Source organism: Cebidichthys violaceus, unplaced genomic scaffold (genome assembly GCF_023349555.1).
Source record: "Cebidichthys violaceus isolate CVI_PGR_0920_01 unplaced genomic scaffold, fCebVio1.0.p SCAF_9, whole genome shotgun sequence".
NCBI classification, from domain to species: Eukaryota; Metazoa; Chordata; class Actinopteri; order Perciformes; family Stichaeidae; genus Cebidichthys; species Cebidichthys violaceus.
Window position 1 is genome coordinate 14,857,441 of NW_027176975.1, and position 26,138 is coordinate 14,883,578.

The 26,138-nt window shown below is 40.0% G+C and overlaps 2 protein-coding genes across 2 annotated transcripts in view; one reads left to right on the top strand and one right to left on the bottom strand.

The window, feature by feature from the left end:
- LOC137866742 (probable E3 ubiquitin-protein ligase HECTD4) overlaps positions 1-3,296 on the top strand; it is a 35,703-nt gene extending 32,407 nt beyond the window's left edge. Inside the window, exons 74-76 of the mRNA XM_068702821.1 lie at positions 57-252; positions 420-642; positions 1,173-3,296. Coding sequence (XP_068558922.1) covers positions 57-252; positions 420-642; positions 1,173-1,309 — 556 coding nt within the window. The 3' untranslated portion in view covers positions 1,310-3,296. The remainder of the gene's footprint in view (positions 1-56; positions 253-419; positions 643-1,172) is intronic.
- Positions 3,297-5,334: 2,038 nt separating this feature from the next.
- On the bottom strand, positions 5,335-7,834 carry LOC137867294 (L-serine dehydratase/L-threonine deaminase-like). Its single transcript, XM_068703813.1, has 8 exons — positions 7,806-7,834; positions 7,518-7,675; positions 7,310-7,349; positions 7,089-7,228; positions 6,781-6,872; positions 6,088-6,315; positions 5,855-5,979; positions 5,335-5,757 (listed from the first exon to the last, which is right to left on the bottom strand). Exons 2-8 carry the CDS (start codon positions 7,671-7,673, stop codon positions 5,564-5,566), a joined length of 975 nt encoding a protein of 324 aa, XP_068559914.1. The 5' UTR covers positions 7,674-7,675; positions 7,806-7,834; the 3' UTR covers positions 5,335-5,563.
- Positions 7,835-26,138: the final 18,304 nt, after the last annotated feature.

Below are 26,138 nucleotides of genomic sequence, written 5' to 3' on the forward strand. Positions count from 1 at the left end.
CAGTTATCAATAGCCTTCATCTTTTACACATTGTGTGCTTGCTTGTGTGTGTTAAGCTGGGAGAATAAAGATATGTACGCACGGGCGGTGCGGAGTCTTCGTCTGAGGGAGCTGCAGAACAAAGAGTGTATGACGGCGGTGCGTGCAGGGCTCGGTTCAATCATTCCCCTGCAGCTGCTCACCATGCTCAGCCCCCTGGAGATGGAGCTACGCACCTGCGGCTTGCCTTACATCAACCTGGAGTTCCTAAAGGTATGTTTGTGTGAAAGTGCCTGTTGAAATCTGTGTAAACATATAATGCAAACCTGTTGTGGGCCAATCACTAATGAATATGGTTTTACATGAGAAACGCCTTATTTTCTGACAGGTTAGTATTGATAGAATGTAATCAGAGTATGCCCCGCTGTCTCCCTCTGTAGGCTCACACCATGTATCAGGTGGGTCTGATGGAGACCGACCAGCACATCGAGTTCTTCTGGATCGCCTTGGAGATGTTCACTCAAGAAGAGCTCTGCAAGTTCATTAAGTTTGCCTGCAACCAGGAGCGAATACCATTCACCTGCCCCTGCAAGGATGGGGGGCCCGACACCGCCCATGTTCCCCCTTACCCCATGAAGATCGCCCCTCCTGATGGAGCTGCAGGTAATGGCTAACAAGGTTTTAACAGGGCCGTGATTGGACATAACGGCTGCTATCTCTGCGTGATGTTCTTCTTAGTGCAGAAACTACTGATAGTGATTATCAAAGCACCTCGTCCTGTAACCTCAGACAGACTTTGAACATGTTGTTTGTCATATCTTGTTTTTAAATGAATAGATTTGTATAATGGACATGTAAAGCTGTCCCATGTAGGAGGGTACACTGTTTCTGATGCGTGAACTTGTCATTTTTCACAGAATTGGGATCTGTCCTAGTTTCCTTTGTCAGTATTTAGAATGGCAGGCTAAACACAAACTGCCTACTCAGGTTTACTACAGATAAGATACGTTAACACTCACTTTTATCACCTAGACAAGCTTATAATCACGAACACTTGCTACCCAGCAACTCATTGGCCCTTCTTCAGTTTCATGTAAAACTCCAGTAGTAAACATACATAACAGGACTCATTATGCAATAGAAGTAGTAGGTGGTTTTGTTTTGATGCACCCTCCTGTTTCTCTTCTCTCCAGGTCAGCCAGATTCGCGCTACATCCGCGTGGAGACCTGCATGTTCATGGTGAAACTGCCCCAGTACACATCTTTGGATGTGATGCTGGAGAAACTGCGATATGCCATCCACTACCGCGAGGACCCTCTCAGCGGTTAGGAAGACTTGACAACCCCATGTTCCCAAGCGTATACAGCTCTTTACGCTCTGCTGCTTCAACAAAATCACACATTTTATTTCATTTTATTTTGGGTGGCTATTATTGCTTTGCATGTTTTATCCCAGCTTTTTTTTTCTTTTTTTTTTCTTTTTTTTTTTTTTTGCAGTTTACACAAATACTACATTTTATGATATGTTTGACGCATTTTTGTGAAGAATTCAGGGAAGATAATCTGACACCGTTAACACGTGTCTGTTCTGGTTGCACTGAGTTTGAGGATGGCATTGAAGTGAAACAACTGTGATGCGCTTTTTTCTGTTTGCCTTTCCCTTCCCCCACCTTTAACAGAGGGTTTAACATGTTTCAGTCAAGTTCTGTGAATTTAACAACTAAATAGGATGACTTCAGATCAGCACTTTACAGTTGCAAATTTAATTCAAGACTGCTGAATCCTCTTTCTGATAACATTTTAGTATTGAAAGCACGGTTTCAGCAAAACTATGAGTTGTGGAACTTTGCATTGCTGTGAAGGCAACAACTGTATCCCTCCTAATGCTTAACCTAGCTGCCTCCCTGTCTCCCCTCTGTGGGGGCCTTCGCTGTAGGAGTCTCTCTCCAGAGGGTTATGCTGGATGTGTGTGAAGAGAAACCTGTGATTTCCAGAGAATTATCTGACATTTGAGATGCAGGTACGACTACTACCAGAAAAAAAAGAAATGTGAGACGCTACCTATTTTTGTCAGCTATGAGCAGGCACAAGATGTGAACAAGTGCTGTACAGGATATTATGTAGTTTACTGCCTGTTTTAAAAAAAATAAAAATATGAACTGCTAATGGACAAACTAACTTATGCCTATATAAACTGAATACATTTTATCCAAGTCTCTGAAGAGAGGGTATTTAAGTCGTGTAAAAAGTCATATTAATCTATTAGTTTATGAAATTGCTCTTTGATTTTTCGAGTAGCTTTGGCGGTATGTTAGGTCAGGTAGATTGAACGATAGGAGAGAGGTCTGCTGGCTCTATGCTTGCGTTTCAGGTTTGTGAAGTCCTGTGTTCCTGAGATGATATTCTCGAGAGCGGCTCTCCTACATGGTTTGTGTGCTACTGCTACTGAATGTGCAACAACCCCCCCCTCTTTCCCCAACATACACAATCTACACACATACACTGGGGGAGGGGCGGCGGATTATCCTGAGTTCTTCCTTTTCATAATTTTCTTTATTGAAAGAAGAACAGGGTTTTGCTGTTTTTCTTTGTTGGTTAATTTTACCCATAACCAAATATTTAGCTGTGTAAAAATTAAATCCGGGGAAAAAAAAAATGTAAATAGACTGACGTTATGTTTGATGGCAGTTTTTATTAATTGCTAATTCACTTCACCTTATAATTTTTGTTTTTGGTTTGCACTACTCTTCCAAGAAAATATTCTAAAATGAGCAAACTAGGCAATGTCTGTTGGATATCCAGTTTGTTGTGTTATTTTTTATGAATTTTGGAAATACCAGTAATCTTATCACCTTTTGTCTTGTACTCAGATGGTTTCAATTTCTTCTACTCATGGTGAAACATGTTTTCTTGTATGAGTAAAATCACCATTTGACTTGGATAGAACTGAAAAACATTTGGCGCATATTGGATTGTTGAATTGCTTGCAAGTTTTAGTTCTGGTTGAGTTCTTTTAAAGGGTGATATACCGCTGCTAACGGGGACACTCTCCTCTACTTCCTCCTCCTCCGGGGCGGTAGATAAGGTTATTAAAAGGACATATCCATACAAAGAGGTGTTGCGAATAAATGTGTGCTGTACATTTACTTGATATTTATTACAATTATTTATGGTTGCATTAACTTAACTTTTACTGTCTTACCTCTGCTCATCAGAAACTTAACATATCTAAAATGGATTATACAGATGTAAAGAATCGGATGGCATTTGAGATTTCTGTGTCACAATAAAAAAAATGTCTTCATGTACAAATTCAATTTTCCATTTCTTTATGTATTTTATATATTGACCCACTAAATGTTATTCTAGCTAACTTTTCTTTAAGGCATTACTCAGACAAACATCCGAAGTGATTGGGGTAAACGTGTTGTGAATGGATGTTCTCTACTGCAAAATGCTCCCAAAATGGGTAATTTGCATACTGGACTGAACAGCGTTGACGTGGTGTAGCGGACATGCCTGTTTACATGTGTGCATAGACAATGACTTGGTCATGATGAATGATGACTGTGAAACATGCTTTGTCTCCTATAGGACATGCCTTTTATGTAAGGACCCCTTGCGACCAACTCTGGTTATGTCACCAGACACCTTTTGAAAGCCGCGAGTGCTGGGCCAGGCCAGTTCTAGCTGGATCTCCAGTCATGCTCCTTACTGACTCACACTGCCTTTCAGCGTCATTATATGCTATATCCAAAGGGAACCACTTACAACCAGAGACGCAATGCTTCATCAGCAAAAATTCTGTAAAAATTGGTCAGATAATTACGCTGCAAACTCAGTTGATAGGAGATATGTATTATGTGTATAGTTCTCCAGCTGAGTTCATAGTAAAGAGCCACTGATGTGTCACTTAGAACTGTGATCTGTCAGATAATTTAACATTGGGTCGAGTTTTCCTAATATTTTGATTTATAATGTCAAGTTTTAATACCAAGTCTATGAGGTTACCCAAGAGGAATTCTAGGAATGTCTCCAGCATGTTGACTTGTTGGTTTCAAAGGAACCCAATCAACTGTCCCTCACAAACAGCTGTCTCCCCTCTTTGTGACACAAAAGAACCCACCACCCTTTTTAATGATCGTCAGACCAATGAGTAGCTAGGAAAAGTGCCACATCCCTAAAAATCCAGCCAATTGAATGCTGGGAAGTTCAGTGTAGTCACAAGGTGTGGTGATGTCTGCACTGGTCATGCAACATGTGACTGACCCAGTAACCGCTTCTGTCTGCAAGCCAGTGAGGCCACTTGACCTGGCTGGAATACAATGCGGTGTACTGAATACCTCATTCTAGGATGATTCTTTTTAGAAAGTTAAACTTTATGATTTACTCATTCATTCATAAGTGATCAAAGCGGCTTCAGAATGTAATTGTGTATGCATCGTGCCTGCCAAAGCACTCACTGAGGAGAGGGGAACTTAATTGGAAAGTAAGCTACTGAGACCAGAGATATTAATGAATTGTCATACAATGAATAGTTTCATGGTATGGCTGAGATTGTAATTAAGATGTGGCCCCCAATGCACTGCGCTGTGCTCGCACTGTTTAAACATCCCTGTCAGTGGTTTACAGAGCAAATGCAACTCATATACAACATGTAGCCATACAGTATACACATTTTAAATACTGAAGTACTTTGGTTTTCCTTTGGATGCATGTTTTGAAGAGTAATTTATGATTTCCAAAATCTATTTAGAGAATGATCCATTCATTAAACACTTGATATGACATTTTAGTCATCAGAGATATACAGTGTAAATTACAGCGTGATTGATACTGGATCTTTTAATACCGATATGAACACATCGGCCAACAGTGTTGTTGTTTTTTGACGTTTAGATAGATTTTTTTAAATGTTTTAAAATGACCTAGACACATACTAAGCAGGACTATACAATTGTGACAGTGTTTTTAATTACCTCAGACTTAGTTTGGGATTTTTGCACAAGCAATGTTTATCTTTATTTATCGGCCGACATACGCCAATACAATATATCTGCATTAAGCTAATATTGGCCTCTCCCATTCATCTTTTAGCTTCAGTATCAAAACAGTGTAGAACTCTTTAAGGAAAATAGAAAGAACATTTTAAAAAGTCCATTTGCCATTGGTCATGTTGTGAAGAAGAGGTTTGATGTGTATTTTTACATATCTGCAGTCAGGAATAAGAAAATTATTCTTAAGACACAATATTGAGAAATATAATTTATTCATTTTTAAAATATATTTCAATGTACAAAAGCAGAACAACACACAAACACACTAAATACAAATAGAAATGCAACCTACATTTGTCAGTACATTTTAGTTTTTCTGAAAAAGGTTTCTCCAGTCAAAAACTACCTCTACCAGAGCAGCAACACAGCTTTCACACTCTCACATTTGTCAGTCTCAGTGCTCAGAATAGTCTCACAGTCTGGAATAATTTGGTCTATAGAGCACATGGATATTGGGCTTTATGGATTGAGACCAGCTGATGGAGGAATGGAGGAAAGGTCAGAAGGATCCAAGGTAGTCGGCCACGCTAGATAACACCGAGCTGTTTTTTCAGCCTCCTTAGCTCCTCCATGCTGATGTTGTTGCCACCGCACACCACAATGACCACCGGGCCCAGGCGCTGTGCCAGCTTGCCCTCATCCTGCAGCCTTTTGATAATGTCACTGTACACAGCTGCCAGGGCAGCACCACAGGCAGGCTCCACCAGGACCTTCTCATCATCTGCAGAAAGTGGAGATACCAGGAGAGTTCAGTCTCACAGCTGATTGGTGCCATTTTAGATCTGTTGTGCATCAGTTCAGGTGCAGGTTGCACTCACCTACAAAGCGCTCCACAGCTTTTACAGCCTCCTGGTCTGTGACTAATTCTGAAAAAACTTTGTGCTCGCCCACCAGTTTAAAAGTCTGTGAGGACACCTTCGTCAGGCCTAGTGTGGTTGCAACACTAGAGCGCAAAAAGAAGGGTTAGTTGTTGATACACAAAGAGGAACTATACGAGAAAAACGTGTGAAAATTTTCTTATTTGATTACAATATCTATGAGTAGATTTTACCTGGTGATTTCAGGTAAAGTGACCAGCTCCCCAGCCTTCATTGCTGCATTGAGGCTATGTGCTCCAATGGTTTCCATGGCTACAATGGGCACATCAGCCCAGTCAGCACGACGCAGTCCCTCCACCACTCCGTTCAGCAGGCCTCCGCCTCCCACCGACAGCACTATCGCTCCTGGCTTCTCCTGTAGGTCTTGCTCCAGCTCCTTCACCAGAGACGTGTGGCCTTCCCTGCACACACAAACACAACCCTATCTTATCAGTTCCTTTAAATTAAATTGGATTGTAGTCTAATGTGCAGTTTAAGAATTCTTCCTTGAATACAGGTTCGCTAAAATGCTGATCACATCAATAGTAGCCCTTAGTGGGGTTAGTAATTGACGTGATGTAACTATACATTATCTGACAGTCCCTTAAAGTTAGCACCGTGATAAGATACCATGCATCTGACATAACACCTCATCCAGCCCCTGCAACCCCGCACGAATGACACCGCATGATAAGACAGGCGTTACAATCAGTCAGTTGCACATCTTAAAACTATTTCATTTATAGAGAAGAATCTGTCTTATCATGTCTTCGTCTCTTATCTACTTACGTCAGAGAGATTACTATGTGAGAATTTCTGCACAGTACATTTAGTTGTGTACATGCTGTCACAATCCCTGAAGGACAGACATACAGAGATCGTCTCACCAGATGAGGGGATCATCAAAGGGAGAGATGAATATCCAGCTGGGGTTATTTGCCACGAGCTGCTGTCCGTATTCAATGCTTTCATTTAGAGCCTGAAAGAGTCAAGATACAACTTAATTTCATCGGATGAATCATGAAGCATTCTTAGTCTGTTCTAAATGTAACAATTCGGTGACAAGAAATAAGAAAATTATAATAACTGTGCACAAAATTTAACCAGAATCCAACAATACATGTATCTATTTATGCTTAAAATAGAGTGTGATTGATGTAAATATTGTAGCAAACAATCCATGACATTAACTAACCTTGCCGTGGATAACCACAGTGGCGCCTTCGTCCTTCAGCTTCTCCACTGTTGGGTGTGGTGTAACACTTGGAACTACTATGGTTGCAGGTACCCCGAGCTGACGGGCAGAATAAGCTGCTGCCATACCAGCGTTCCCTCCTGTTGGGGCCCAAAGTGCCAAATATTACACACCAAAAGAGTCATAGACAGTTCATTCATTGATTTTTCTTTAGTTATTACCTGAACAGCAGACAAACCGCTCACATCCTCGCTCAGCCCACTACAAGAAAAAACAACATTACAGTCAAAAAGGGTGCTAATACATCACCCCAGCGTTCAGACTGGAGCAGAAAACGGGTCCATACTGGTTCATATGGATCTATGCAAAGCACCTCAGCCACACCACAGGACAACACACATCACACCAGAGCAGAGGAGAATTACTCACAGTTTTGCAGAGGTGTCCGATGCCCCTGATCTTAAAGGAGCCGGTAGGCTGGGATGAATCCAACTTGAGGTAAACAGAGGTCCCAGCTACTTTAGTCAGGGCAAGGCTCTGCCTCACTGGAGTGGCCACATGAAGAGACTGCTGGGTCTTCATCATCACTGTGGAACAGACCAGCAGATAAATGGTTTCTCAAGAGACAAGGGCCAAATAATTCAAAACATCAATGTTTTCAAAGATCATTCACAAAAATAAAAAAGGTACAAAGATGGTATGTTTGCTTCAATTTACCAGTCTCAGATAGATTCACGTTAACGTCATTCATGCTACTCTTTGATATTTCCTGTCTTTATACAAACTTGAGCTGTGGGCTTGGCAAAGTACGCCCATTTCAGACCAATCAGCGTGAGGCATGAGGCAGACCGTCCCAGTGACCGCGAATAGGAAAGAGTGAACACTGAGGATGAAGAAAACTCCTCTTCATTCAATTTCATCACATTTTCTTTGACAACAGTTTTCTAGGATGTGTCACGTCTACGTGACAGAAAGCGTGCAAAAACTTTGTCATTACATCATGTCGCCGTCTTCTTGGATCCTTTGATACCCACTCGTGACATTTTAACGCTCTGTCATGTGCGTGTTCCTTTCCCCTCTAAAGGACTTGCACGCACCGCCGGCATTACCAAATGAGTCGCGACTATTTTTGCCCCGATGCCCCGACTACCAAAAGCGGGGAGCGGGAACAACCTCCGTGTGGACGGTTCAAACCTGAACGATCCGGTGTGGTGACAGTGAGCTGCTGTCTCAGGATGACTGGAATATAAAGTGCTTTAATATGAGGTTGCTCTGCATGACAATGTCTTCAAAATGGGTTTAAATAAAATGTATGGTAGAATGTAACTAAGTGGCCTACTAAAAGTGAACTTCAGATTACAATTTTCAGCTATTTCTAGGCTACTTAACTTGAGTGTTTTCTACATATTTTTTTATGTTAATGTACTTTTTACTCCATTACATTCATAGGTATCTGCTAAGGTATTTTGCAGAATTACATTTGACATTAAAAGTCAAATTATTATCTTATGAAAAAACACTGATTCAATTGTAAACAATAACAATTAGACCTACACCATCAAAATAAAACTGTTTTGTAAAACCCTCTTTGGTATTACTACTATATGTATATATATATATATATATATATATATATATATATATATATATATATATATATATATATATATATACATATATATATGTGTATATATATATACATATATATATATGTGTATATATATATATATGTATGTATATATATATATATATATATATATATATATTGCATATATATATTGCATATATATATATATTGCAAGACCTGTAAGGAGCTGTTACAGTATAAGACTGAAACCAGACTTGAAACCAGACAGTACCACAGTGGGTCAGTGGTCAAGATTGTAAATTCGTCGTAGCTAAAAATGGGCTTGATCTCTGCCCTTTTCTGTGCAGAGACTTTCATGTTAGAATTTGATTCTATTGTTTGGTGGGTGTCATTGTTAGATACAAAAAGCCCAGTCAGCAAGTGATCAAAAACAGGGCTATATCTCAAAAGTAAATACAAAAAAGGTGTCTGTATGTACTTACATTTTTGTCTTTGCAACCAGTATAACATATTGAAAAATCAAAAGGAAACCCAAAAAAGCTACTTCCATATCATTAATATTATATTTTGTACAAATTCCATTGCATGATTCTAAACCTTGCAACAAGATTACAAAGCCTTTCCTATCTAAACTTTTTAAAATTCCAACTTTATTTAAATTATTCTTTAGTTTGGAGGAATTATTTAACACTTAATGCAACCATTTCACAACCTTCAGGTGTTCTCAAATATGTACAACAGTCATGCTATAAGCTTTTTCACAGTTCTTTAGAAATCAAGAATTTGGAGACTTTCACCTATAGTGTACACCTTGGTAATTTTTTTTTACAGTAATTTATGGTATGAGTGATGCATAAAAAAACTGCACACTATAGGTTTTTCCACAGCTGAAATTTAGACTTGTCAGAGCAGGAAAGCACAGGTGGAGCCTATTGCATTAATACTGGCCCCATTTAAATGTCCCAGGAAAAGCCATGACAGCACACATGCACAATCTGTCAAGACCGAGGGCCACTCTAAAGGATTGTTACACCATCTGCCGGTGAAGAGCTGCACATTTGTTTTCATCAGAGAGCATACTGTAGTTACACTGGTTGGCCTCATATGATTTTATTCAAAATATTCCTTGCCTATTTCTGCAATATCATTTTTGCAATCTTAATTTTGAAGGTCTAGAAATAGGTATTTATCGATTTATATCTGAAGTTACCATTGCAAGTAACTTTGCTACAGAAATATGGAGCAAACAAATTACCTGAAATACCTGCAAGCTGTGAAGAGGCTCCCCATTAATGAATGTATTCTGTGTCACTAGTGCAGACACGATTCTTTCTTCTGAATGTTACATGTAACATGTAAATACACTAATATTTTACAAGCACTATATTTCTAAAAAATGTAGTTGTTGTTAATAATATTACACAAACAAATTCTGTATTCCATTAAAATTAAATTTTTGACACCAGTTCAGCAAGTGTAAATGAAAAAGCTGGAGGTCCAAGAGGTCATGTAGTTGTTTTGAATTTGGAAGTTTGATAGCTGTTCTATCATTACAGTGTTACAGCATCTCTGTTATTGAGTTAATCAAACAATCATGGTATCATCTCTAATGCATGTACAGGATGGGATTTAACAATGTTCAGTTCAAAAAGTTGCATTGCAAAACAAAGACATTCATACATTTCAATATTTCTTGCCAAACAGGGTCTTTATTGCCCTGCCAAAAAAATTCTGGATTCTCTTCAGTCGGCTCTTCTTGACTTTTACAGGTGGACCTGCATCAGGTGACCCGTCAGTGGCCAGCCTCTCCTGGGCTGGGTTTGGCTGCACCATGACTGACAGTTGGTCCCTCTTCAGCTGATCCAGAAGCATCTATAACACCGGCAGCTGCTGCTCCATCGTTTGCATGAGGCATATTTGTAATGCCAGCACAGGAGCTACTGAGCCGCTGAGGCTGCATCATCATTAGGTGTGGGTAAAGCCTGGATGTCAGAAGGGGGTTCCTTTCTGAGTCACCGAGGAGCGGCTAAGCCTGCGCAGAAAGAGGTTCCTTTGTTGAGTCCTCCATTGGGCATTTAGCTGGATTTGAAATATAGTCTTCAGTTCTGTATTACAATGCAAGAGGTCATATTTCAGCATGTCTTCAACAAATAATGTGTTCATTTAGTGTTCTGCTTTTTGCCAGTTCATTCCTGCCTTACTGTACATTTGGATTGCATGTAGCCAGCAGTACACATGGTTGAATTCTGTGTTTTTTTATCACAAACTGGATCAATTCAGTTGTCGGTGTAGTTATGAATAAATACAATTTCTGCTTTTATAAAATTATTTTGCCATTTAAGGTGGTCAGTTTTCCTCACAGTTGCTCAGATTTGTTGATGCATAGAATAGTTTTGCAGTATATTGTGGAATGATCAGTATCTTGATAACTTTATTTTCATGTTCAACATATGATAATTGCATTGTATCATGATTTACTCTGCGTTTCCCTACACAAGATATCCCAAAATGTCAGTATCTCATTTTGGCCTTTTCCAAAAGCTTTTCCTTAAGCTCCACCCTCAAGCCCAAAAGTGCACCATACACATCTCTGAACACTTTCCTTCTCACCAAAAAATAAACCCCTTTGATTAGCCGTTCCTCTGACGCCAACCTCAGGCCAAACTTTTCACTGCCATATGTATGATGTTTATCTGAAAAGGTGCCCAGGAGTTGATTTTGAAACATCAATTATTTAAAAAATAAAGCCTGTGATCATGATTTTCTTTAAGATTTTGTAAAATGAAAAGTAAAAGCTTTGCAATGCATCTGGACTCACAGTGTTAAAGGTGCCATCCGTAAGGTATGGCTTTTCAGTTACATCTATGGCATCACTGGATGTGTAAACTACGCCATTGTACACCTTAACTGTGACTTTAAGTTTCTAAGTGTAGGAGAAAAAACTGTCTTGCAAAATTCATTATTCAAGGTGGAAACTGGAAATATAAAAGTTATTTGGTCAGGCCGTATTTACAATGTCATATGCTGATAGCAAACCATTACAATGTGAAATGTGGTGAGTTAGACTTTATACAATTCAAAGGAGATCAAAAAACATTTGTCTGTCGTTGACCAGTGCCTCTCCATACTTTGTTGACATTTAAGTGGTAGTTGCTGTCACACATTCCTGATATCTGACTGCAAATACAACTCAAGATGTTAAATGAACGGTTCCTTTCACTTGCTGCTGATAATTCCCGTTGAACAATATGACTTGAATGCAGCATCAGTTAGCTCAGGTGTGGTTAATAAACTGGTGCACGCGGGCGAGGCGCCTCTTTCTCATCTTCACCTCTGCCCTTACAGAGTCTATGGACGCCGCAGACCTGAAATTACCTAAAGTTTGCATTGAATCCACTTTATAAATGGTTGCAAACGAAGTATAACCTAACGATGCATTCTTTATTCGTTCTTTCCTTCTCCTGACTCAGACTCCCACAGACCTTCATGCCTCCCTCTGCACGGCACTCAGAAATCCGCTATGGCAACAGGGGAAAAAAGACAAGGAAAAAAAAAGGAAAAGATTTGACAACATGGCGCACTTTCCTTGAGAAAAGTTTCTCCTGAACGCCACATAGCTCAGTCTTTGTGGATTTTCTTCGCAGTTTTGTCGACACGCGTGCAACATCGTGGAATTTGGGGATGAACTTTTGAACACCTCGTGATACATAAACAGCTGATAAAAAGTCCAGACGGAGTGTGCTGGGATGAGAGCGATAACCCGTCGCACAAACCAAAGCCGACAGACAGGATGGAGAAGCAAGCGACTCAGAAAGAAAAGGTAAATGGAAACAAAAACAACTTTCTACACTGACATGTGAGCTGTCATTTATGTTGTTGTTGGCAGTTTTGCTTCTCCTGAATAACACTTTTTTTTACCTCGCGTCCTGGACAGGAAATACCAAATGACCATTACTGTGAAATCCTCGTAAAAGACTTCTATCGATTTTCCAGTCATGCATACTCTAATGTGTGGGCTCTCCTGGCGAAAGCAATGGCCAACATAAATGTGATTTAAAATGTCAACAGAAGGCCATGCAGATTACAGAATTGACTAAACCACACTTAATTTGTTTTTGCATGAACGGTGAAGCTTGCGCAGGGGCGGTACATGTGTGTGTATTGCTATGCGTAAATCTAATTACCCAACTCAACTGTAAATACGTGCGTTCCTGCTAAATTTGCGTGTCAGGAGGTGAGTAGCTCTCTGCCTCCTTGTGATTAGGTTGGTAGGGTGTCCTCTGTGTTGGTGTAGGTTCTCATTATCGCTCACTCTCCACCCTTCCTGTCCAGCGACACACACACACACACACACACACACACACACACACACACACACACACACACACACACACACACACACACACACACACACACACACACACACACACACAGTAGACTGCACTCACAGTGAAGCATTCTGTAAAATCTCTCTGATTGGTTCCCTTCTCTGTCCTGCTAATTCAGATGAGATCAGCTTGTGCAGTTTTTGCTTGAAGGGGGAAACCTACAGGCTCTTGGGCCCTGAAAGAAATAATAAATAATATATACATTTTTTTGGACACTTTTTGAGAGCAAGCCTTAAATCTAAGCATGCGTGACAGTGCTGTCAGTTGTGCTGTGGACAGTACTCCCTCACTGGTGGGTTGTCAGTCCATGGGACTTGCACACACCTCACTGGTTTACCTGTTGCAGCAAAGATTGACCAATCCACAGGTGTTGAATTGGCATTCGAGGTATGATATATAACACAGTATACTTTAAAGTTCAGCCAAAGTAAAGCAGGAAGTTTGTTGTCATGTGATAGAAACGATTGATAGTTATAATGCAGAGATGAACAAGAAAAGGTGCAAAAAAGATAAAGGTGAAAGAAAGAAACTGGTTGGTGCTGCACTGTAACTTTATTTTGAATCTACTTGATACCCAAAGCCCTCATATTTGCTGCATCTACTCCCCGGGCCTCTGGAAGTAATTACCAAGCCTGCGCTATCCCAGAATTCAGTCTGAGGAGGTGTGGTGAGAAAGAGGTATAATGGAAGCTGGCCTTAAAAACATGCAACCCTGACATGAATTTCATGACTCGGTAGTACTCAGCAAACCGTCCCTGTTAAATGGTTATACGGCACTCATCTTGTGAATCAATGAGACTGTATATGTTGGATGCAGCAACTACAGTAAGACAGTAACCCATTCAAATGGTGTGCCACCCAGTTTGTTCAGGAGTGAATGGGAACTATAATGGATTCAATCCCACATTTATGTCGATGGCCTTGCTCTAAGGCAGGTATTATCTTGTTGTATCAACACAATGAAGATGTTTTTATTACTTGGGTTGAATTTTACACCATTGTTGTGTGTCTACTGCGGTATAGAAGAATAACAAGTAAAAGGCTGTGAACATCAGAATAGATATGGGCTTTATTGTGTGAAAGATAAAACCTCATGTGCTGAAGACCTTGCCTGTCTTGAACCTTCGGGGATCTGTTCTTCATAGACAGAGATGAGATTTTTGAATTCACATTACTTGGACTTCAGCGCAAAAAGTTCTATTACATGTGCTTTGCAGATGTGCAGGTCTTTCAGGGGTCGAATCTCACTAGAGTCATCTTTGGAAAAAAAACAAAACGTTATTCAGTCAAAAACTTTGCTTGCAGTTCAATTAAATATAATATGGATTTTGAAGATTTTGAAACCTAGTTTTTGATTTTAGGTAATTTCATGTCACAACATACCACAAAAGATAAATCAATCATTCATTTAGTTTTACATTGTTATTCTTAATATTTGAGAATGGCATTTCCAGGTGACTTTGTAAGCTGTGCTTATCTGCAATGTAATTTGATTTGAGCTAAATTAAAGTAGCTATAGACATAACCTTCATACAGGTATACAAGGCCAAATATATGGATCATATCCTCCCTGGTTATTATATATATTTTTCACTGCAGATATTGACATTCCCTTTTCATAACAGGAAAAGCACAAGTGGAACAAATAGGATTAACAATGGCTCACTTAAGTTAGTTCAGTGACAGCATGCACAATACCAGAGTCCTGGAGCTGACCAAACTAAATCAAATGCAGCTATTATTAATGATCCTTAATAAGTTTTTGCTATGATATGTGAAAACGTGCTAGTGAATTTTCACATAAGACTACAGAATATGTTTGTATTGCATCAGTGGGAGAATAGGAGTCGATCTGGCGAGACATCCTGCTTCATATTCACACATAGACGTTCCTCCACAATCTAACTACAGCATATTCAGTTTGTTATCGATTTCCTTGCTCAAGTGCATTCCTGTCTGTTAAGTTATGAGATTTCTCACTCCTTTTTGTCTCCAGTTTTCCGTCTTCGGTTCTCGGACAGCGGGCAGACCAATGAGATGTGTTTCTGGAGACCAAGGGGCCAGGTATGGCGTCAGCAAAGCAGAGTTCATGGAGAAAGTGCAGCAGAGCAATGAGGCGTGTCAGCGTGGTGACTTTCAGGCAGCCGTTCACTTGTACACTAATGCCTTGCAAGCTGACCCACAGAACTGCATCCTCTATAGTAACCGTTCGGCAGCGCGTCTCAAACTGGGACAACACCAGGCGGCACTGGATGATGCTGAAAAAGCTTGTGAACTCAATCCCAAGTGGCCCAAGGTAAGTGTGCCTCAACTGCTTAAACTAGGGATACACTAAAACTTGTAGAACAGTGGAGCAGCATAAGGAAGAAGTCCTGAGTTTTTCACCCTGGGTATAATAACATTTCTGCTTGTTAAACAGAAATTAATGACTTTCCTCAAGTGCACCAATAAAGCCAAGAATTGTAAATCACAAACATAAAATCTAATTTTGGGGCACTGATGTCCATATCATTGCCAATTTGTGCTTTAATTATCAGGACTTGGCTACATAGATTGAAATGGAGATTTGCTGTTTTAAAAATGTGTGACATTTCAAGTATGTGTAATTTTGTCAAATAGTGGGTATTCATAGTACAGTACAGTTTTTACGTCGCTTTGTTTTTCCTCACAAGTAGCAGATGATTTCTCCTCAGTTTGAAGTGTTTAAAATTCCTCTCGCATGTTCACTCCTCCGTTGCATTCTTGTGGCTGCTGATCAATACAAAGTTTTATGGGGTCTTGTCTTTGATCTTGTCCCGGCCACGTGGACTAACTTGCGATAGATTTCACATTACTCAGCCGCAGAGATCACTGGGAGACCAATTCTTCTCGGTGATAGAAATGCATTGATTTCATGATTTAGCATGGAGAGATACTTTTGTCTTTCAAGAGAGAGATTGATGATAATGTGGTGGAGTGGTATTGATGATAATTTGTCGCTACCAGTGATGCATCAGTGGCCACTTTTTCTTTGATCTGAGGCTGTGCATCTTCAGACCCTCAGGTAGGTTTCCTCCTCTGTAAACATGTAGCCTTGCAGTGAGAACTGAAACTGTCGTCTTTTATCACGTAGTTATTGTTGTGTGCTTGCCGCATTGTCCAATATGGACTGTCACACATGTAGTCCTTCTAGCACCTATTGTTTGCTGTAGTTCTTCATATTATTGTTATGTATATACGGTTGCTGTCCATCTGTTGTTTTAGATACTCCTCAGTACAGTGCTTTTCCCATCTCATTTGATATGGCCAATTCTACAACAATAGTCCCCCCTCCATGTTGTCACTTCTCCCTGTGGAGCATCTGAATATTAACATAGAGTACATCTCACTCATTCGGGAGTGATTTTATAACCCTCTGAGGCCAAACTATATAATTAAAAATCACTGCCAAAATCATTCTCCTTTCTCCTCTTTATATGCTATCCAAGTACAATGAACCTCTTTGTGGTCTGACTGGGGGATGGTTGGCTTAATCTAGACAGTGTAGCTCTGCTTATTCTTGGATTTACAGCCTGACAGCTTTGACTCTCATGCTGATGTTTCTGTTAACAGACTCGATGCCGATGTTACAGCCTGACCCTTGTGCTTTACTTTGTAACATGAGACAAAGGGATTAATATTTTGTGGTATTGACAATTATACAGAGGAGTGCCTGTTCATGTTTTAAAATAAGTGTCTTGGATCACCACTAGGGGTCAGTCTTGTCAAACAGGAAGGCTGGTGTGTAGTCTGTGCAGGACAAAAAAGGCATTCAGGCAATTGAATTTCCAAGATGCTTATTTTAAGTTCTGTGGGTTCAAGGAAATGTTTATTATGGCTGTCGTATAGATTTAGAAATGTGGCTTAAACCTGTATCAACACAGCCACCATGGAGACAATTTTACTACTTGATTAATGTACAGGTGGAGACCAAGGTCACAACAAATCCATCTTCCAGTTAAAAAAATAAATAAAAAATCTGATATCTAAAAAAACAAAAAAAAATCACATCTCTGATTTTCTAATCAGAGTTTGATAATTGTGTATCATTGAGCTATAGCGGATATGAATGAACACGCATACATATGCATTCTATTACAACTCCTGTATTAAGTTAGTGCTGCCTCAAAGAATTGATTGGCAATGGTGGTCTTGACACTCATGGCGTTGGCCTCGGGGAAAGAGAGGTTTGGCGTTGTACAGTCCATCTGCTACGCCTGGATGTTTGATGAAAGAACAGGGATTAAATCACAGGAGTGTACTGGCATTCAGATCCTGTGCGAGTACATAATATCATCAATCATACCTCCCTATGACCGCACTTCTGGATTGGCCCGTCAAACAGTGACAGGCGTGGTTTCGCTGCCCCAAGCACCAGCGAGCAGCCCACCCTCCTGAAGCCCACAGCCAGCCTGTGAAGGAACCCCCTGTCTAATCTGTCAGCTTTGCCTTCTGTAGGTGCCAGAAAACGCATTCTGAAAGAAGAAAGAAAATGTGTGGTTTAATGACCCGAGACAGCTTCAGGCCCTTTGTACCTCACCCTCTTACTGAATATAAAAAAGCTTAAATGAGAACAAAATAGGGTGTCATTTCATAGACACTTGTGTGTGTCTCTATGAGCCTGCCTGGAAGGGAAACTGTGAGAATATAAGTGTTTAATCAAGCTTCTTTTCCTGTGCATGATTCATTATTAAGTACAAAAGGAATGGTACAGCAGCAAACTATTAAACTTTAGCAAACACTTTTTGGTAGAAAACATTTTGGCTTCTATTTTTAGTGAGTATTTTGTGATTCTGTGTGGCACCGCAAGTGTTTTCAGGCGTATACCGGTGACTGAGAGGACAATACCCTCTCTAGATGGATTCCCTGTCTATTCTGCTGCTCCATCTGGTCTCTCCCTCTCAACACGGCTGTTCCAGTGACATGTTAAACAAACAGCCCTTTCTGCTATCACTCCCATTCTCCTCCGTGAGCGCTGACGGGAGAGTTCCCAGGAAACCGAAAGACGACTGGCACTGCAGCGTCAGGGGAAATATCTCCATCATTTGCATATCTTCTGATTATAGGTTATGATGGTGCCTATCAAGGGTGTTCTGTCTCCTCAAGTGTTGTTGCCGGGACACCCTCTCATAATGATGGTTAAAACCAATGAAGCCTTGCTTGCCAGATAAGGCTGTGAGACATTTTCTTTTTCTCGGTGCATGTGCATACTTGAATACATTTTTTCACCAGCATAAAAATGTCCATTCACATCCCAGTAGAGGGGCTTTGAGTGTTTGCATTGGAAAAGGTCATGGTGTGTGGAGTGCTGAAAGGCGACTTTAATTATAGCAGCAGAATATCCAGTAATTGTGTAAAGAGTGTATGCTGACACCCGGATGAGGCATAAAGCTTTTTTTTTTTTGCAGTGCTGGGTGATGACTTTGGCTTCTGCTAGTACTGTAAGCTGAAAAAGAAGTAAAATAATTGTGTGATTCGAGGACTTCATCCTTTGACACTCTGCTTTTCATGTGGATGAAAACCAGCAGGGCGTAATGCTCCCCTGTTGGTATTACAGTCCGTTAAACCAGCTCTCATCTGATCTCGGTGTGTGTGTGTGTGTGTGTGTGTGTGTGTGTGTGTGTGTGTGTGTGTGTGTGTGTGTGTGTGTGTGTGTGTGTGTGTGTGTGTGTGTGTGTGTGTGTGTGTGTGTGTGTGTGTGTGAAGAACTAAGAACCTGGCTTTTGATCTCATGTGGAGAGTGGTTATAGCTCTTGTTCCTTTCTTCTAGCTTTCATTCGCACCATCTGAAATATTTATTTGATAACGCCTCGGTAACCTGTGCTATTATTTTGATACATGCTGAATAATGAACTAAAAACCTCACAGTGAAGCTACATCAAACTTATTTTTTGTCGTTTTTTTTTAAGTTTTGCTTAAGACTCAAACTTACAAACTACAAAAATGTCTTTCCTGTCCACTTCAGATTGAATTCAATCTGGAAATGAAAACTGCAGACTGTTGGGGCCCATACATTTCACCAACTTATTATAAAAATGGAAATGGTAAATTAAAATATAAATTGGACAAAATAGAAAATTAATTCTATATGTATATTGGGGCCAAGGTATGTATCAATGAATATTTATAATATCTCTTGATGCATATTTATCATTGGTATGATTTAGTTTGATTTGAAAGAACTCAATGCAGCTTACATCAGCGTGCATATCTCCCCCCCCCCCGTAGTTAGTAATAAACAGTTTTAAAATATGAATGCCTCTAGTTAGTCATGAGAGTAATGATAGACAGCAGAGACTCATAATAGTGTGCAGAGAAAGTTGCTCACCAAGTAGCATTCTCAAATCAGATGAATCGCTTCTTGCAAATGATTGGGTTATAGGGAAAAATGGGGCACTGGGGCTCATCTACAACTGCACTTTCTTCTGGATCTTGCTACACAAACGAGGCATATTTCGGGATTGTAATTATCGAAAGTAATTACTGACGACTTTTTTGAAGTGATAAGGCTGACATAGGAGAGGAGCTCCATATATGTTAAATATATGAATTGCACAAACACAAATTACATTTTAGCAAATGTAAAATAATTAGCTGGATAGAGGTAGAGGGAAATGCACAGTATAGATAATTTATCCAAGTAAACTCAATTCTGATTAAATTGTCACAAAATTACCACTGTGCATATCATGGAATAACTTGTACTATGATCTACACAGAAAAAGTACTTCCTTGCCAAATATTTGGTTTATGCCTTCAGGTTTTGTTATCTGTAATATCAATGTTTGGTGACCTTTTGAACGCCACAGCAGTGTTTTTATGTAAGAGGTTTTACGGGTATACACTTATCATCACAGTGTGCCTTCCCTGCTGTCTCTCTGCGTAAAGTCGTGTTCTTGCTGAAGGTTAAAATAAGGTCTTCCCGCCAGTTTCCCCTCTCCCACTGCTGTTTTCCACCGTAGCTCCAGAGCTCACCATGGACTAGAGTCATGAACCACTAATAAGAGGGTTCCGTTTTACTTCTACCCAGCCGAGGCTTAAACTAATGAACAAATCAAATGAATGGCATGTAATTACAGGCCAGAGAGAGCGGCATGGACAGAGGGTTGGCGCTAGCGGGCACAAACCCGAAATTATTTGTCTGGAAATGAGCGGGAGCAGTTCAATTCTGTCTTTTTCCTTTGCAAAGCAGCACTGCACACATGCACCGGCCTTAATGGAGGGAAAGTGACCACACACACAGACACAGACACAGACAGACGTCTGCTGTTTTGATTTCAACAGCACTTATTTGGCAGCTATGTTGTTCTTTATGAAGATGAGATGGAACTATTCCTGCTCTCTCTTACTTGGCATCTTTGTGGACATGACATTCTGCTCAAAGACACTTCTTTCTTGGATTACCCTATCTAAGTATTTTGTATCCCATGTGGTAGTATTCAGTAATATACAACATGAATGTATTTGAGCTACTGCATTGTTGTGAACCTGATCGATGCAATTTGCACTCCAAATCATGTCCCCTACTTTCAGTCTAATAACTCACTCAAAATTGAACGCATCAACATCCAACGCAGAATCAGCTCACATTACCATTTTCTACAATGTGTTGCTTCTCTGTCTGTTGAATTGCCAGTGAGTAATACAGCTCAGGCACAACACACACATTATGCCAGTAATATGACTAGAATGTATATCCAGATTAGTGCTGCTATTTTATTTTAGTCCACGAACTCAATATTCTGTTGATGTGTTCTGTATTTTTTCCTTTTTCTTTCTCACAATTTGGAACCGCTGATTCCAAATCCTGCTTACCCGGATCGCTATGGTGGTGGCCAAGTGGTTTTCCTCTCTGCCACCCAGGCGCCCCACCAAATTGTAGTGTTGAGTAAAATTTAATCTGCTTTCAAGAAACACCAGGCACACATACACATACTGTACAGTAGAAAAAAATTAAAATTGGCCTGTCTCTTCTTTTTTACACTAACCATAAGCTCTGTGCAATATATATCTTCGTTGCTTTGCTGGATCCCACAACGTTTTTAGTGTCTGATGACATAATGTGGTTTGATGTGTGTGTGATGACCTCACGCTCACCCCACAGTTGTCTGTCTCTAGACTGTCCTGGGGGTACGGATGAGTCAGAGCTGGGTGCTGATGTCACCCTCAGTATAGTGTGTAAGGCCTATCAACACCCTATCAAACACCTACTGATCAGCTCACACAGATACAAGATTTTAAATCCTCTTCGCCCCAAAAAATATTCAATCCAAATTCTGTGCATGTATATATGTGGGTGTTTTGGTTTGGCTAATTTGGTCAGTATTGAAAGTTTCATAAATCACGTTTCTTTTCTTTTTTTTGTTGCTTATTTCGCAGATAAGCTATTCAGAAAATTAAATGCAGTGACCTCTTTGTCCCTAAAGAAATAAAATGTGTCAAAGCCTAGGTAAGCACCTCGAACAAGAAACTTTCAATCATGTTAGAGAATGTCTGCGCACTCGGAATGCCTTTTCCCTCCGGATACATCAATTGATTACCAGCTTAATAGCTTTTTGCTTGCTATTACATGGCAAGAAATGTCAAAAGGCCCAGAGAAAGCAAGCTCATTGCCATGCTCGTGGCATAACAGCCTGCCGCTGATAGTGGATCAGCTTTACAAGGCCGAGGAAATGAGGAAAACAATTGCTCCCTGCTCCGAGCACATAACCTCTTAGGATGCTCTTTTTTTTTTTTTTTTTTTTTTTTTTGTCAGGGGTTCATATCGCTGTCAGTCTCGTATTGTGCCGGCCCCTCCCATCAGGGATCTGGGCAAGGCTCGGCTCCCGAGACCTGGATATCTCCAGAATTAGCACAGCCTGTCTCTGCTGCAGGGAGGAAGCAGTCCCATTGGGGAAATAGGGTGGAGCATAGAGCCACCTGTAGGAAGCCCATTAGTATAGAATACTCTCAGCTCTGCTATATGAATAGCAGAGCTGAGAATTTTTCCTTGCTCTGATCTTTATCCTGAGCCCGTTGTCTTCACCTCAGAACTTTAGGTGACTAGTTCACTCATTTATTTCTCTTGTCAGTGCCATCAGCTGTGTCGGATACGTACCAATATTACAACGCAGATAAGAACAGAAAGTCATTCTGCTGATGCATAATATCACAGATGTATTGGTATATCTTTCATCTCTTTCAAGGAAGTGCCAGGTTTGGTCTGTTCTTACGCCTTCATGGAAAGAGTTCCCCTCTGAGCTTGTGGTCTGTTTTAATACGCCACCTATTTATGATGTAACCTCTTTCCCAGAATGAGTCATATGCCCTAGTTCCTCCCAGAGAAATAAATTGGTAGGGATAAAGGTGCCACTAATTCTGTTTCCAGGTGGCTGACTAGCATTTGTGTAGTTTCTCATTGATGGAGAATAGCTGCTGTGATTGGCTTGAATTCAGTCAGTTGCTGTGAACTCCAACAGTGAAGTTTTAACTAGAGAAAATTAAGTTAAAAATGAAATGTTTTCACAAACTTGACTTCTGCAGCATAATCTTCTCCTCTGCTGTCTAGCTTTAATTTCAGTATGTTCTCAACAGTCCAAGTTTTTAAACACACTACTTTGAGGTTGTTGTACTATGGTTGTTGTTCCTCCTTAAAGCTCTGAAACTCAGCCTAAAATAGCGCATGTCTTGTGCTAGAGATGGATCAATACAGATATTGGTCCAATACTGACTCAAATCGGTGACTGTAGGCCAATCTGGTTTTAGATACCATTTATAACAATAAATAAAAATTCTGTACTTTTACATGTATGTATCTATTGGGGCACAGCGCCTTTAATGGTCAACCATATCATTCATCATTATTGCAAATAGAAACAGGCCACATACTTTGCAAATCAATGTATACACCAGTGTAAAATGTCACTGCACATTAATGGAACACATTTGTTCAATATTATTTCACTTCAAATCTGTCACCGTTTTATTTCGGAAGCGATCAATTGGTGCATCAGCAAAAAAAACAAACAGTCCTATTTGTCACCGCTGCTCATGTGGAACCAGAACATGAAATGTAATCAGGCTTTAGTTTAAGTATGACCTAATTCTTTCTGTTAAGTGAGTGCTGCATGGTCACAATTTTTCTGTAATTACTAACTTAACTGGCATGTCGGAAATGATTAATGATAGATGATTTCTAATACACAATGAAGGTTTGGAAGGCAGTCAGGAACAAATAATGCAATATGCACAATATTATGTTAACTTGCTTTTGCGGTAATCTCTGATTTTTTTCCTACAACGGTTAGTAGGACCGTTTAATATTCAAATCCAGCCTAGTTAAAGATGGATAATTTTTTTCTTTCTAAGTGTGTTGGAGTGTAATGGCCTCCAGTCTAATTCATTCTTCTAAAGTGCTCCTTCTAGATCTCAAGGCTCGTTTTTAGGCAGCTAGATTACTCACTTGTGTCAGGTTATTACAATTAGCTGTTTGAGTGCCTGCACTGTTGTGTCTTACCTAGATACTTCCCTCTAATTCCGTCTCTCCATAATGAGTTTTACAGGGAAATGCACCACCAGCAGCAGCAGCAAAAAGGAAACGCCTGGGGAGATGTTTTAGCTAAAAAAAACTGGAATGCAGGTGGCGTATTTATTTGTGCGAAGCTGCCAAATGACTCCGATGGTTATGGATACAATCTCAGTATTTGACCAGAGGCTGAGCTGTTCCAGTCAGGCATTAAAAGTCACACACACGTGTTCTCAAACAGAACTCGAGTGTGTTGCTGTTTTTAATTAGCTGGACAATCAAATATACACTCAGTGACCAGAAAAACATAAACATCTGCTCAGTTGCACACTGAAGCATCTCTGGCCTTGATTTTAGCTGGCAGGCATTGTGGCGGCGAAGACTTTGCTCTCCTTTGTACTTTATACTTCAGTGTTCAATTGGCTTGCTACGAGGGGGATTGTGGTGGTCGGATTATTAACATAATTTCACCAGAATGTCCCTCAAACCATTTCTTGGCGACTCTTGCACCTTGACAAGTATACTCTATTGCTCAAAGTACCATCATCTTGGGAACATGATGGCCATGTATGGATACATTTGTTTCAGTACAATGATGCACTTATCATGATGAAGCTGTGTGCCTTACGTACTGCACAGGTATGTATAACAAATCCAGCGACCCAAGTAGGTAACACCCTGCCCCCTAAAAGTTATGTTTCCGTACAAACTGCATTATGAATCACGTGTAAAAGGAAATGTATTTTGTTGTGTATTATGTTTGCTTTTTGTTTTAATATGTCGTCATTTTAAACCAAACCATGATGTTTTTTACTAAACCCAATTAAGTAGTTTTGTACCGATAGTCAACAAGTACCTTAAGCGAAAGTTTAAAATAACTTTTTGAAGAGAGAGTTTTGTTTTGTTTGTTAAATACTTGTTTGAAACAGTTTAAAACTGCGACCGCTCGGTCCGGAAGAAAATATTTTTTTCCCTTGAAACATAATGGAGAGTGCAATTTAGTTGTATGGGAACATCATTTTGTAGGAGACGGTTGCACCCGGCAATCTTTCTGATGATTCTTGGCTCACAGTAAACGCCTTCAGCAGCTTACCACATACAAGAGAGTATCCTGCCTGGTCGTCAGCTTGTACAGGAGTGATATGCATTGTGTCTTGGGAATTGGTAGTTCTTATATTGTGATTTGTGATTCTCCAGTACTTGTGGCCCAAACCCCCTGACGTCCCCCACATTCACCTGCCAGGAGCTTCCTCCCACAGAGCAAATGTTTTCAAGTGTCTTGTATTCTGCTTCTTTCATTGTAGGTCTTTGAGAGTGCTGCCTTTTGAGAAGTGTAGCAACTCGACGATTTTGGCATAGCTCAAACCCGCCTCCCTGGAACCGACAATTATGCCTTTCTCAGGGCCTGTTCATGATCATGACTTAAGGCCACTTTTGTTAACCCATTCATATGCAGAGAACGTGTGGAATTGGAGACGCTGTTGTATGCACCTGTTTATGTGGCGATATATATGCAAATGAGTGGTACCACTTTGACTGCAGGGGCAGGGTTTTTATTTTCTGTGTAGATCTTTGTATTTGTACAAGACCAAGTCTGTCTCAGAAGGGAAAAAAGACGTGATTGGATTAAACAACACATGTCCACAGACATGGATGTAGTGTCGATTGGTGGATAAATCAATCTTTATCTACAGATATTATCATATTTGATTCATTGTTACTGTTTTTCAGTTTAGTTGTCTGGTTCCATCTTTTAAATTTGTATGCATTTTTTGGTCATTTATGTCATTCACATTAGTTTTTATGTACCTTTGCTGGTTCATACAGTTCTCTCTCTGACCATAACGCCAAGGCTGCCATGGGTCAGGTCACCCAAATTACAGTTTTTACTCCGTCTTATCAACAAGGAAAATCAAAATGGGACTGAAGGAAAAACATTTTAATGTTCACTAAATCAATAATCCTTAAATTAATGGAAATTATAGTGATCATGGTTACAGTCATCAACCGCTTATATGGATCATAGCTTTGGACATAATCATTTCTATACAAATGCTGTATACATATTTTTGCTATCGTAATCAAGTTGTCCACTTAGTGTTCATTTCTGTTTTTACATAACAAAAAAACTAAATTTAAAAACTATACAGTTATTCTCTTTTTTTATGTTTTTTTTGCCTTGGCCATAAGCATTATGTTTTCAGATTGTTCGTACGTCCGTTTCAGTCTTGTGAACGGGGTATCTCATGAACACGTTGAAGGAATTTCTTCAAATTTGGCACAAACGTCCATTAAAGGATGAACTGATTCGATTTTGGTGGTCAAAGGTCACCGTGACACATTGTTGGCCATAACTTAATAATCCATATGATAATTACTGTAAGACAATTTCACACAAATAGGATAACATATTGAGGTGTTGACATTTTGGACAGACATGGGTGTAAACTGCAACTTATTGGTGGAGGCATACAATGGCGAGCCAGTAATTCTAGTTTTTACTTTACTCTCATGATACTTTCCGGCTGGTTACCTGAGGCTGGTGTCATTTT

Coding starts and splice junctions, on each gene's coding strand:
- LOC137867294 (XM_068703813.1), bottom strand. CDS start 7,673: ATGATGAAGACCCAGCAGTCTCTTCATGTGGCCACTCCAGTGAGGCAG. Junction 6,873..7,088: donor CTGTGGTTATCCACGGCAAG/GTTAGTTAATGT, acceptor TGACTCTTTCAG/GCTCTAAATGAAAGCATTGA. Junction 5,980..6,087: donor ACTTTACCTGAAATCACCAG/GTAAAATCTACT, acceptor TTTGCGCTCTAG/TGTTGCAACCACACTAGGCC.